The sequence below is a fragment of the Ciconia boyciana genome, chromosome 1, assembly GCF_034638445.1.
Source record: "Ciconia boyciana chromosome 1, ASM3463844v1, whole genome shotgun sequence".
NCBI lineage: Eukaryota > Metazoa > Chordata > Aves > Ciconiiformes > Ciconiidae > Ciconia > Ciconia boyciana.
In genome coordinates, this window is record NC_132934.1 from 90,208,852 (window position 1) to 90,223,489 (window position 14,638).

General features: G+C 39.3%; 1 protein-coding gene across 2 annotated transcripts in view; it reads right to left on the reverse strand.

Annotated features, from left to right (window-relative positions):
• Positions 1-2,538: 2,538 nt before the first annotated feature.
• The window catches only part of SLC22A15 (solute carrier family 22 member 15), a 40,818-nt gene continuing 28,718 nt past the window's right edge, over positions 2,539-14,638 (reverse strand). For both annotated transcript variants that reach the window (XM_072881758.1, XM_072881747.1), the window contains exons 8-12: positions 13,988-14,073; positions 10,777-10,897; positions 9,743-9,815; positions 6,130-6,318; positions 2,539-3,023 (exon numbers count right to left, since the gene is read on the reverse strand). In XM_072881758.1, the coding sequence (XP_072737859.1) occupies positions 2,937-3,023; positions 6,130-6,318; positions 9,743-9,815; positions 10,777-10,897; positions 13,988-14,073 (556 nt within the window). In that variant the 3' untranslated portion in view covers positions 2,539-2,936. The remainder of the gene's footprint in view (positions 3,024-6,129; positions 6,319-9,742; positions 9,816-10,776; positions 10,898-13,987; positions 14,074-14,638) is intronic.

The following is a 14,638-nucleotide window of genomic DNA, read 5'->3' on the forward strand; positions in this document are numbered from 1 at the left end:
TATCTCAATATTATAAAGCATTACACCCTATGGGTAAGAAAAAAATGATCCTACAGGTTTCTGTACCAGAAAGCCAGTTCTTATAAAATAAACCTCTCTGAAAAGAAACTTAATGCACCTAATGGATTTGGACTTCAGAACACAGAGGGGGAGAGCAAGCAATTGTAAGAAGCCTGATACTACATTGCTGAGCTCCTCCTGGAGGGATTCTCTCCTATAAAACTTCTGAATTAACTGGCCAGGGAAAGTAACAATAGAGAGTTCCTATGGTTGACACAAAAAAGATGCTGCCCTTTAAAATTCCAAAGACGCAAGCATGGGACAGATTTAAAGTTAAAAAAAGAGCAGCAACTTTTATGGAAAGAAAAAAAAAATTGCTGATGTTTTCTTCACTCTTGTTTTTGCAATTTTACATACGTATACTTACGACATAAAAGTGCATGAGTGGAGAGGTAAGTTTAGTTATAAGTTGAGGACTGTCACCAAATCCAGCTCAGGTCCTGCAAAGAGTGATCTCCTCCACCTGAACCATTACAGCATCCTACTGTTCTAATGAAAATTATGTTGAGGTGTCCCATGGCATGACCAGGGCTGCCAGTAGCAGATAACATCAGTAAAACTATGGAGGGAGGAAGGCTAACAGTTCCTGTCCTGCCTCTCAGGTGACCTACTCCACCTACTGTCCAAAGAGGGACAGAGGCAGCAAACACCCAAAAAAACCTCTTGGGTCTTGGCAGCATGTTAATAATGCCAGGCTTACCAGTGTTTGCTTCTAAGTAAGCACGTTTTATTTATTTAGATGCCATCAGCAACAAAACAAAAAGTCGTTTTTCAGCTGTCCATAATTCAGAATATGAATGCAAAACTAAAAAAATTCGTTGAACAAATAGATTCAACCTTTCCAAGTATTTCTGAGTACCTTATTTGGAGCAATTTTCTTGCATACAAAAGGGCCAAATAAGGCAGAAAGACTATCTGGCTGGGCTTAAAAGTGCCCTGCCACACCTACAACTATTCAACAGTCTGGAAAAAAACAAAGTGAAGACTACAGGCTGCAATTCTTCTAGTGAAGCTCATAACATAGGCAAAAATCACAATACTGACACATTGTCCATAGGGACTGAAGTTCCCAACTTTGCTCACAGTCAATGCCTGGATCAAGTTCAGGCCAAGTGGGAGTACTGCATGTGCGAGCCTGCAGTCTCTGGGCTGCCCTCTACACCAACCAGGGTAGTTGCACTTTGCTCAGTGTTACAGTTTCCAGTGAACAAAGTTCAAGCAGCTAGCTGCAAACTTCAGATGCTATTTACTTTCACTTCCTTTCAGAGTACAGGAGCTTCCCAGTTTAACCAGAAAATATTCAGCAGTCAGCTTTTCGATTTTTTTTTTTTTTAAAATCCAGTTTTTTTTAGTCTAACATCCTCAAAAATGGCTAGCAAGCCTGACAATATACTTGCTGTCATTGTATGGCACTTTGCTAGGAACTCCACGTATAAAGACTAACAAACATTTTATGGAAATCAATCTTAATAAATAGAAAGCCACAGGTTAGAGGATGAAGATGACAATGTAATCAAGAAAACTGAATCCTTGTAAGGCCTCATCTTTGTAGTTGGAATATTTCATATGTTCATGTTTCCTATTTCAAGATTCCATATCCCTCTAATGAAGCACTTACAGAAAGTTCAGTGTAAACAGGAGAGTGAAGTTGTCTTCTTCAACAAGGTCAAGTAACCAAGTGCTTGAGCAAGCACCTGCTTAAGAAACAATATCAAGTAACCAAATGCTGTCTCAAAGAGGTTTGCCCCCCCCCCCATTTTTTTTTTAAATGAAAAATTTATCTACACACAAGAATTTTAAATAAATACTAGCAGCTTCCTGGCAATAATCTCCAAAATGTAACAGCAACCCATAGCCCCTCTTACCACTTCAGAGTTAAGTTTCTTCCAGAAATAGAGACACAGATAGGTCCACAAAAATGAGCTATATATTCTAACACACACCTCACACACACAGTATGTGATAAATACCTCACCTATGTCCCACCCATGAAATTATATCTTTCACAGAATTATTTCACTGCACAGAGAAGTTGCTGAGCTTCAATATTCATGGCAAAGTGAGGACAAGGTAAAAGTAGGCAAAGCTATAAACAGCAGTGCTGAGATGTGGGGAACATGTGGGCATAAGACAGCCCAAGAAAATGCTTGGTGAATGAAACACAGAAAAAAAAAATCAGTAATGTCCTTTACATCTGCAGGCTTTATGGTTGCTCTTTTCTGTAGTCCTTCCTCCCTGCCTTCCATTATCACTAAGTTAATGCACAGCTCATGACTAACCAGCTGCACCCTGTAACTCTATACAGGTGTCTGTGTGCAGAGAGAGACACCTTATGTTCATAGTTGCCTCCCCCCATTCAATATTCAGAAGCCATTTTAGCATACAATTTCAGGAATTTGTTCCCATTGGAGTAGCACAGAGCCCATTCTGTGACCACTTTCACTCTACAGAGAAAAAAAAAAAAAACAACCCCCAGTGGATGTTTTCAAGTTTATCAATTTATACTGAATCAAAATCAACCACCTTGAAAATAAAATACAAACATGTGCTTTGATGATCTGTCTGAATCTGTCTAAGCCTAGGTAATCCTAGGCTTCAGAAATACATGATCCCACCCTTGCAGTCTCACCTAGCTTCACATGTGCTCTGTGCATTGTCATTCTGAACCACAAGAATTTGCACGGCTGTCTTGTATGGAGAGCATCAGTGGTGTAATTAGGCTGAACAGTACTCAAACCTCTCCCCTAGTCAGGAAAAACACAGGCACTTGGCCAATTACATTCCCTGACAGGTGAGGTCCCCAATACTCATCTTACAGCTGGACTGATTGGACAAGTAAGAAAAGGCATAAAACAGGCCAGTGTTTCTTCTTTTCATTACTTGATCATATGAGTCTCTTCATCAGCATCATAAAACTCCTCATCTTCACTTCCACTCCCTGCAGAACTGTCTTTGTCTCCAGACTAGAAACAAAAATGAAGTCATTGGTTAGCACAGAAGCCACTAAATCAATCTCAAAATACATGAGCATGAACCATTACACTTCTGTTGGAATGCTGGTAGAGAAAAAGTAAGAAGAGACAGGTCAAATCACTGTATTAAAACTTTGTAAAAGACATTATGCTAATTAAGATTTCTTTGTGTCCTTGATTCTTCAAAATCTCTTTAAAAGAGATGGGCTTCTAGTGGATGGACCTTCTCTGCTCCATCTGTACACTAGAGAATACATGCAGGAGAGAGACTGGCTAGAATGGTTCTGAAGTGATAATCTGCTCAGCTTTCTTAAATTAAGTCTAAGGTCCCTACTCTGTGGTGAGCTACTGGAAACAGAGGCTCAGAACACACAGATTACGTGATTAGGTAAAAGCTTCTCCATCCTGAATTACTACTTCTCCATGTGTAGCATGGGCATTTTCCTATGCAAGTTTTTAATTAAAAAGATCCCCCTGCAATACTAACTAAAGGTGTTATGGAAAAGGGAAAAAACATTACCACTTCATATGTACAGAAAGTAAACTCCCTATTAGAGGCATACCTACTCCAGCCAGAGTCCTTTTAAAAACATAATTAGTTTGGGTATGTGATATAAAAGTCAGCTATTACAACTAATTGATTTTTATTTGGCCAGTGTAGCATTTTTCCATGGAACTGATACAAATTATTCCACTTAAAAAGATACTCTTGCTAGTATAAACTATCTAGTTTGAGTATTTAGGATTTTTTTCCAGTATACTTGCATCTACCCTAAGACTTCTGCCTGCCTAGTCAAATGCAAAGAAGGGTGAGAGAGAGAGGGTGAAAAAAAAATAGAGAAATGGAAATCATGTTCCTGACTGACAGTACTACGCAAGCAAAATCTGTAGCTTTAGATCTGTCTTCAGAGGAGTTTTGCTACAGCGATGTACGTTAACTGCAAAGGAAATTCAAACAGTTTGAGCACTAAGACCTGTCAGAAGATATAAAGGGAATCATGGTATGCTTTTTTCTGGATTTCTAAAATTATTTGAGGAAAGTCAGGCTATCACTGGGTGCTGTCCAACTTGAATATCACACTCATGTACATTAACAGGGACAAAACCTCCATTCTGGGCAACCAGAATGCATGTTATTCTGAAAGTGGTACAAAAGGACAATGGATTCCACGGGGGGAATTCAGGGTATGCCAAATCAATTCTATATCTTTCTTACAGCAGCTTCATAAGACCTCTCCATGGCCTTGTCAAACAGGGTTAATGTTTAACAGCTTTCCATTTTATCAGCGCTTTCTTTGTAAGCTTTAAAATAAACCCCTAATGTGTCACAGACATTCCAGCTATAACTTCACTGAAGTTATAGGATTACTTCAGGCCTGAACGAACAACTTTTTTTTCATTTGGATTCAATAATTTTAATCCATCTGGGGAAAAGTGTTCCTGTAGAACATTCTTTTTTTTTTTTTTTTTTTTTTCTCCTCTTTTTTGTGGATCCTGTTCAGGTTGGGATTTTTAAGAAGCCTGCAGAAGTGTAAGCAGGGAAGATTTAAACCTGAGAAGACTGCTTGACATAAGTGAACCAAGTTGTGCAACTACTGATAGACAATACTTGTCACCCCAAAGGGTAATGCTGACCTTACTTGGTTAGAAAGGAAAATAAAAATGTGACTTTACCCCTCTAAGTCTAACACCTGCACTGTTTGCTAGAATTGTTTTTTGTTGGTAAACCATCTGCACAGTTAAGATGTAATAATAATGTAATTACCAAAATAACAGCTGGTGTAAACTTGATGTAAATATATATGATGGATTTGTGTACCCAGCAAAAATGTGGTGCCATAACACATTATCCAGTATGGTTAAAAATGTTTATAAAATGTGCATGTAAAGTAGCTAAAGTAGAAAATTAATTGTTACAGGGCTGCCTCTTTCAAGCTTTCTTCAAGGGTGCTTTTGTCACTAAACTGTGCTGTCCTGTCAAGAATTATTACAGCTAAAATTGGTAAACAAGGCAATATGTTGAAGCCTTTGAAAGGAAGCAACTGTTCTCATTCTAGAAATAAATGTTACTCTGCCTCCTGATTTCTGTGAAAATACGTTTATGACTACCTGTGAATCTCAGGCTGCTTGACCAAAAATTAATCAAATGAAAGTAAAAGGTGTTATAAGGATCCTGTCTCATTTCAGCCTAATGGGACAACTAACATTTTTTGTTATGAGTTGCCCTTCAAGTCTTCTGACCACTTATTCAATTTTTATTATTGATACTTAAAATTTTGGGACCAGGATTTAAACATTAAAACCTTACCCAAATTCAAATGCCCCACTCCCAGCTCTATAGCTACTTCTCTCTAATCCCACTCCATTCTCAGAGGAGCAGCCATGTAAAAAAAACCTCCACACAACTGGAAGATGTACACACCTCAAGAGGTGTCCAGGAGTTTGACAAAATGAAGTATAAAGTGATATGAAAAAACAACATTCAAGGAAACCTCACTGAAAAACATGCTGCTGCCACATTTATTTATGCTTATGCCTGGGAGTTTTGTAGTTCCAACATTTTCAACTAATCTCATTTCCCAGAATCAGTGGGACAGATCTCAGAGGTTAGTCTAGCTTTAACCCATTTAAAGACTCTCTAGGATAGACCTAACAATCGACTTTGCAGAACAGCCAGTGCAGGTCAGGGCAGAAGTATAGTGTGCTGCCTTTGAGAACAGCCCTTCACAAACAGGCTTCTGTTTTTGTTAACATCTAAGGCTTCTCAAACTTCAATGGCCATCTTTGCATGAAGTATGCTGCAGCAATCTGTCAGAGATTAGAGAGGCACAGACACCACTGAGTCCTTTATCCCAAAGAAAAAAATTGTAAGCTTTGGGCCTTGAAGGGATGAATTAACCCAGCTATGTTTCAACTTGCATTTCCAGACAACATTTCAGACATGATGGTAAGGTTACTAAACTATCTTCTGTATCTCCTTGGGGCCTACCTTCCACAGGCCAAGAATCACTACCCTAATTCTATTTAGAGTGGCATATTCAAGCTGACAGCTGAAATAAACACAACAGAAAAGTACTAGGAAAAAAAATGAATATACCTGAGAGCCATCTAGGGCTTGCAATGACATGGCTTCATCACCCAGCCTCCAATACGAGCATACTTGCAGGTCTGAAATAGTTTCTAGCAAAGGGCTATTTAAGGTCTCTGGCAACAATAAACTTAAGAGCCCAGACAAAAGACCAGTCGCTCCAAACACAATATAAGGCAGAGACCACTGTACAGATTTCTGGAAAAAAGAAGAGAGAGTTAGGGTGAGATTGGTTCCTTCTAGTTCATATTGCATATTAAAATACTTAACCTTTACAACCATTGCGTCTGGCAAGTGTTTGTGTTCATATTTAGCATAAAAGTTACCAATCCTACTGGTTTGGTTTTTTTTTTTTGTTTTTTTTTGTTTTTTGTTTTTTGTTTTTTTTTTTTAACCGATATTGTCAATTGTATCTTATCAATACTATTAGATCCACACAGATTTTGGGATGGACTTTAAAAGAAATGCCTGCCGAATTTATACTCAATTCTTGTCTATAACATATGTCCTTTTTAACAAACGCAACATCACTTTGTAGTATGGAAGAGATATCACAGAATCACAGACATGCTGGATGGGAGAGATCTTTTGAGGTCATCTAGGCCAACCACCTACTCTAAGCATGACTATAGCCAACACTAGACCAGGTCAATCATAGCTTTGTGTAACCAAATATTGAAAAAACCTCCAAGGATGGAGATTACCCTCTGAGTAGGCTGTTCCAGGGCTGCATTAAGCCTCTCAGGAAATTTGGAAAATAGTCTTTTTATCTAACCCCAAGCCAAAACTTGTGGCCATTAACCCCTGCTGAACTGTTCCACACTGCTGGGAAGATCAGAAGTGCAATATTCCTTCAAGCTTTCATCTGAAACCATGTACTCTAGGCCCCTGACAATCTTAGTTACCCTCCACTGGACCCTCCCCAGATTTTTCAACATCCCTCTAGAACTGGGAGGGAACTTAATCTGTGGGCCACATACTGAATAGGGCCTGATGTAGCTCAGTGTGAAGTTTGTCTGTTTGTGATGAGAGGACACTGCTAGCTCCCATTTAACTTGTCATCCATTGTTGTACCTGGGTCTCTTCCAGCAAGGCTGCTACTCAGCCAGCTGGTTCCCAGCCTGTACCGACCATGTAATTAGTCCATACCAGAAACAGAATTTTATTCTCCTTGTTGGCCTTCATGGGATTTCTGTTGGTCCAAAAGGTCCCACTGGACTCAAGATCTACCATTTGGTGTGCCAATCACTCCTCCTTATTTTGCATCCTCTAAAAATATGAGGAGGTTGTATTCTGTCTTATCTTCCACTTCTCACCAGCCACCAAATACTGAGCCTGTCACTACCCCTTTGATCCTGGTGGTCCATGCAACATTCAAATCTAATATTCCTTTCATCCAGGACACACTTCCTCAGCTTCCAAACAAGAATGCTTCGGGACTGTGTCAAAAGTCTTACAAAAGCCTTTCTTGCTCTCCTCTGTTTCCTCATCCATATAACCTTCTGTGATGAAATGGCTGATTATCAAATCAAACTGGCTGAGAATGAATTGTCCTTAGTAAATCCATGTTCACTGATCCTGATTACCTTCTTGGCCTTCACATGCTCAGAAACAGACTCTGAGAGGTCATGTCCCATGACCTTCTCAGATACTGAGTTTGAGCTGCTCAGCCTGTAACTCCCTGGATCCACTTTCTGATCTTAAAGAGGCACATAGCATTAGCTTCTCACCCCTCCCCTACCACACCCCTCAATTATCAGTGACCTTTCTCTACAACCATGGTTTATCACAGATGATGGACACTTGCCTTACTATCACAGCCAGCTCTTTCACCACCTCTTAGGGAATCCTACCCCCTGGAATGGAAAGCTTTCAGCTTTAAGTGTTCTTGAACCTATTGCTCCTCCACTGTTTGCTGGCCCTCTGCTTCCTCAACTGTGCTGATATGCAGTCTTAGGGTCAGGCTTTGCCTATGAAGGCTAAAGCAAAAGTGTGAAGTAATTCAGCTTATTCCATCTCATCCACCAATAGGATGTCCATCCCATTCAACAACAGGCTAAACATTTTCTCTGAATTTCCTTTAGCTGATGGAATCCATATTTATGCTCCTCGCTAGTTTTAGCTTCAATTGAGGTTTGGCCTTCCTGTCATCACCCCTGATAGCCTAAGCAATGTTTATACTCCTCCTTTGATGCCTGTCCCCGTTTTCACATGGCTTGTTACAAGCAAAACTACACTGGGGAAAGGTGTGTGCAAAAATATGAGTCATCTACAATATAGCTCCAAAATGTGTACATTCACTTTCAGACGACCAGTAAAGCAGGCTTACATATAAAAAGGCAAGAGTTTAGCTGTTTGTTTCAAAAACTCACTTTGTATACTACAGAGCAATTCTACATTGAGAAAATAACAAGCTATGATCAAATGCAAGAGGAACATTTCATCTCTTATCTCAGCAATTAACTTGTCCCATTCCCACCTTTTTTATAAGATCCCCAGAAAAAAAGATACTGAAAATGCATTAAAATGATTGAAGAAATTCCAAAGCACAAAAATACTTAATTCTTTCCTCAAATCAATGTTCATTTGTTATTTAAACAGAGCTATTTCCACTTTCATGGGATCCCTTCAAACACGATGATCCAAGATTTGTGTCTCCTGCAGTGCTAAATCTCTGCTAGATACAACACAATGGATTGCCCCAACTGCTACATAAAAGCTGCCTATTAAATCTACCTGGGAGACCTGCACCAATCTTGGCTTTGCCTGTTGTACCCCAGAGGTGCTTGCACTCTTACCTACCCAATGTTTCATTCTGCAGACTAAAAGGCTCACTGTGCTCATCTGCCCTTTTGCTAGCCCTCTGCCTGACATAACTTTCCTCTGCCATTTGCCATCTTGTTATTCCAGATGAAATCTGCCCCATTAAAGGAATTGTCACTTGACCTCAGCAAGCAGTTTGTGTGAAAAACTGGCACACTCTTTTACCTGCATTTACCTCTTTTACACATAAGACTATGAACATAGAAAAAAAGTAACAGTATCATCCCCATGTTTCATTCTTCAGAATTTTTCTTAGCCTTGACAGACTGCTGTGAAGTTTGTGCTCAAAAGCCCTGCCAGTATATCAGGTCCCCACATCATCATCTTCATTCATTGAAAGATAAACCACTTTGCTGATAATTATAATCCACAGATATTCAGTGAAATGCACTGATAGTAAAACTGATTTATTCTCAGAAATACAAGTTACTGAGCCCGTATGCTTTATCCTGATGCAGTAGATCTTTTAACTATGTGGGTTTTGCTATTGCTTGCTTATGGTTTAAAATCAGGTATCACCATCTTGGTATTTTGAAATTACTATACTGCTGAAGTCCACTAGTTAAGTCTCAAAATTCTTACAGGGCTAAAACACCTTCTGAACTAAATAATGTTGAGTTTTTGTCTAATCACACAGATTATATCACAATGCCTTTGGCCTACCACGATACTGTTAAGACATGCAATTTACATATCTTAGTTTATATACATAATTTATCCAAAATATTCCCACCTCTAAGCTTCTGATACATCAGAGCCACAACAAAAATATACGTAACAGTGAGAAGTTCAGACTAACCAATGAAGGGACGAAAGGAGCAATGATTCCACCAACACGGGAAAACATGGAGCAGGCACCCATTCCAACATTCCTGAGAAGAAAACAAAAATCATTAATCAGTGACATTTGCATAGAAGAAATTATGACTTTTGAAAAGTGCCATTGAGCAAGGAAAAAAAAAATCTGTCATGACCCTGACCACGTTAACTGGCAAAGAAAAGTCAACGTAACTGAAAGCATCCCAAGATGGAAATTAAAACATATGCTTTGTGCTTAGAGAGAAGCAAAAATCCCCTGCACGTTCAGAATTCTAACATACATACACATAGAGAGGGGCAAAAAAAGTGCGATTTCAGTTAATGCATCTTGTGTCTGCCTGAAACTTTGGCTAAATTCCTTTATCCAAATCCTATTTATCAGCAGATTTGCCCACCCATGAAAAAGACCACAGTATAGTTTCACTGGCAGCTGATCATCAACAATAATACCTGGTTAAAATATCTATTAAAAATTGCATCCCTATGATAGATGCTTTTGTCTGCTCTGTCAGCACAAGCATGGAGTACTTCTGCCTCTAGTGAGTGAAACCTTACTGTTGCTTACATATGGCATATGAAGCATCAAGTTACTTTTACAAAGCTTATGGACCAGTCATCTTCACTGTTGCTGGCTAAGTAAGTATGAACGTTTAACAGAGCTGTCTGGTTTATAAAGCACTGAAAAAGTTACAGATATCACTCATTAAAGAAATATCAGCAATACTATTGTTATCCTCATTAGTGGAGAGAGGGCTGTGAGCATACCAAGCAGCCAAAGGACTATTTTACTGTCATAGAAAGAATATGGTTAGTCTGAAGAGAACACTGCAAATTTGAGGGAAGTGAGAAGAAGATAAGGGAAGAAATTTAGCATATAAAACTACAGATAACCATTATATGTAACTAACAATCTCAAATGAAAAGGTATAGTTAATAGAAAAAGTAATAGAGAAGTAAAAGGTGATCAGGTAAGAGAACCAGAAAAACGAAGACCTTAAAATTAACTTGTGTTACCTGATCACTGTGGGATAAAGTTCTGATGTGTAGATGTAGACAATGTTAAATGCAGCACTGATTGTCAGTTTCCCCAGCAAAGACAGAGAGCGACTATTCACCACTGCAAATACTCCAGTATCTGATAAGAGAAAATGTGACTCCTGTAAGGCTTTCGAGCACTTAAATACATCTCCATAATCATTTCAATCACACAACAGTATGGAGTGAAAAGGAATCTACTGAAGAACCTGCTATGACAGCCAAGCGTTTCTGTATTAAAGGACAGTATTTGTCAGAGGTGATCTGTACCGTCAGGAGAACTCTCAAAACCCAAGAGAATCCAAGGAGCCTTCTTTTAAGCAGCAATGGCAGAAATCATCCAACACAGTTTATATTCTGGGTCTACAGACCTATCACCTTTATCTGTGCAATCAAATTTGTACAAAGAGGAAAACTCTCCTTGTAACACACTGTGAAAGAATAACTGAGAAAATGGATTTAAATTCATGGCAGACTTTCTACTACCCCAACATTGTTTCCATTCTATGAAATATAATCCAACATAAAAAGACTGGGTTACATGACTGAACAGTCCCAGAGACTACAGGATGGAACTATTGCTCAATAACAGAAAAAAGAGAACCTGATTTTTCCTTTCCTTGTCCTCAGTGTTACAATAAGTGACATCTTTAAAGCATTAAACTCCTGCCTTAAGGCTCTACTAGAACATGAAATTTTAGAAATGTAAGATAAAAATCCTATAAACATAGTAAAAGCTGAAACTAAAACAACATTTTCTGAGTCTACCACTAATAAAATACTAAAATAGTTCTGTTGGTAAGTTGAAGAAAAGAATAATGGATAAATTTTTCAAAATTGAGCAAGTTCTTTTAGTATCAAGAGCCCTATTCAGTGTCAAGCCCATAGTATGATAACATGCTTCTAACATTATTACTTTGGAAGAAAAGCAAAGGAGAGGAAGATGCTGTAAAGAACTATACCAAATACCCATCCAGCTCAGTTTTGTCAGAATGGCCAGTGCTTATTCGCTAATACCAGGCACATCAGAACATGCATTAAACACCTACCAAGGAAGGCTACAGCATAAGTGCTGTGGTTTAGTGCCACCACCAGGCTTTCCACCACCACCTGGCGGTACCCCACCTTCCCTCATACCCACAATAGAAAGTGGACGTTCTTCTGGCCAGGTGGTTCCTGACATACAGTAATGGTTTCAATATGAAACGTAGATACCAAAGTAAACTCGAGGTCACTGTTTTAATAACAAATCTCCCAGGCAAAACATCACTAATCACTGCAGAGCACAGCAAACTGCAAAAACCAATACCGATCTTTAACATGTACAGCAAAAAAAATGAGCATGGTGCAGATCAGGTAAACCAATATCGAGAACAGATGAATCAATATCGTGGCCCGCAACTATTAACAGATCTAAATTCCTTAATACACTCTGGTTAATCTGTTATTATCTCAAACCCTTCATGCCCCACGTTAGGTGCCAAAAAGGACTGTTGTGGTTTAGCCCCAGTCAGCAATTAAGCACCACACAGCCACTTGCTCACCCTCCCCTCCAGGTGGGATGGGGGGACAACTGGAAGAGCAAAAGTAAGAAAACTCATGGGTTGAGATAAGAATAGTTTAATAATTGGAACAACAACAACAAACTGTAATGAGAAGGAAAACAACAAGAGAGAGAGAGAGGAACAAAACCCAGGAAAAAAAACCCAAGTGATGCAACCACTCACCACCCACCGACCGACACCCAGCCAGTCCCAGAGCAGCAATCCTGCTCCCCAGCAAACTCCCCCCAGTTTATATACTGAGCATGATGTCGTACAGTATGGAATAGCCCTGCGGCCAGTTTGGGTCAGCTGTCCTGGCTGTGCTCCCTCCCAGTTTCTTGTGCGCCCAGCAGAGCATGGGCAGCTGAAAAGTCCTTGACTAGTGTAAACATTACTTAGCAACAACTAGAACACCAGTGTGTTATCAATACTATTCTCATACTAAAATCCAAAACACAGCACTAGACCAGCTACTAGGAAGAAAATTAACTCTATCCCAGACAAAACCAGGACAATAAGCCATTACTGCTTTGAACAAATCGCGCTCAGTAGAGACAGGTGCTTGCTTCTGGCCAGTTAGCCATTTCACTTCCTAAAGTACTTTGCTCCTGGCTGACTTTGGCAGTTCAACACACAGCTGATTTCCTGGAGTCTGGCAGTTCTATCCTCTGAAAAATCTCTTTCTTTTCACATGTTATACTTGGACTGATATGCAAACACTACTTTATGACTGGTACCAGCCTAACCAGAGTATCTCTGAGTGTCTGGGCTCTAGCATCTGGAATACTTCTGGAAACTTCAGTGGCACCCCTTAAAAAAAAGTTTTACCTATTAGATTCATTCCATCTAGAGCAACTTACGCATACTCTCATCAGAAATGTTTAATCTTTTTGAATCATGCTTCAAATGTTTGAAGGATTTTCTCTCCTTATGACAGGTGTTATACATGCACAAATCTTACAAGCTGAGATGAATCTATGTACCTAGTTTTCAAAGGAAAAATTCTTCACTGTGCAATTTTGTTTCTATCATTTGAAAAACATCTGAAAATGAAGAAATGAACATCAGCGTGTCTTTACAAAAAACACATTTCATTTCACATTTCTTAAACACCCCTTGCTTCAGAAGATTTTCAGAATGCTCTCTGGACTATAAGTTATGTGGTCACATTACTAAACCACAATCACACCAGTCTTGAACATTACAGAGCAGTGAGGAAAAGATGGAAACTTGCCCCAAGATTCAATTTGTAGGATCTTTTGACATTGGTCTTTCACTTGGAGAGATACATACAAGTTGCATGGGTACTACTTACACTGACCTATCATTTGGCTAATGGAGATACCCCAAGAAACATAATTCTTTGGGATTAAGTCAGAAACACTGGAAAGGAGTGACTGATGTGATCAGAAGCAAGGGGCAGAATCCAAAGACAAAAGTTCAAATCCAAGCCTTTCTAACAAGCTTTCCTTAAGGTCTTAGGAAGATTGCTGCTTATCCTTTTTGCGAGTTAGCTTCTCTGGCTTCAAAAATTGAGACTCACATGTGGTATGACCTTCATCTACTGGCAAACATGGAATTCTTAGGCTGTAGGATGCTGTGTTTACAACTTATCACATACTCCAGAAACAAAAGGAAATATTTACCTTTCTTTTTAGGAAGAAACATGACAATAAGACAAGCCAATCCTCCCAGGAACAGAAATGCACTCAGTGTTCGCTTCCGACCAAACCTGATGTGCAAGGATAACAAAGCTTTATTCTGCATTAGGTCTGTAGTTTGCAGAGCAATGAGTCCTCTAAATTAACCTTGCCTCTTCATTTGCAGTTGGAAATTCTGAATGCCATCTCTCACAAACGCTTCCTCTCACACTGTTTTTAAACAAGCACTCTTAACTAACTACTGCACTCTTAAAACGAGCATCAAGAAGTCCTTACGCAGTGGCTGACAATTTCTAGGATTTTGATTTGCTTCCCATTGTGCGTGCATGTTTGTAAAACTCCTCAGGAGACATGTAAAGAAGAGATTGGGAGGTGAATTCCACAAAAAGTGAAAGACATTGTCCAGAGTATCATGCCTCAGGAAAAAGCTAAATATCTGAATCAATAGCTCTGCTCACATACTAGTGCACACAGCAGCTATTACATGAAACCACATGACAACTTCAGTTGAGTTTAGTCGCAATAGCTTTGACATAACAGTAAGAATGGGGATTACAAGACAGAGGTGGGAAGAATGCCATCTTGTGTTAGCATGGAATCAGCGCAGCTAGGCTCGACTGATAGAGGAGATCAGCC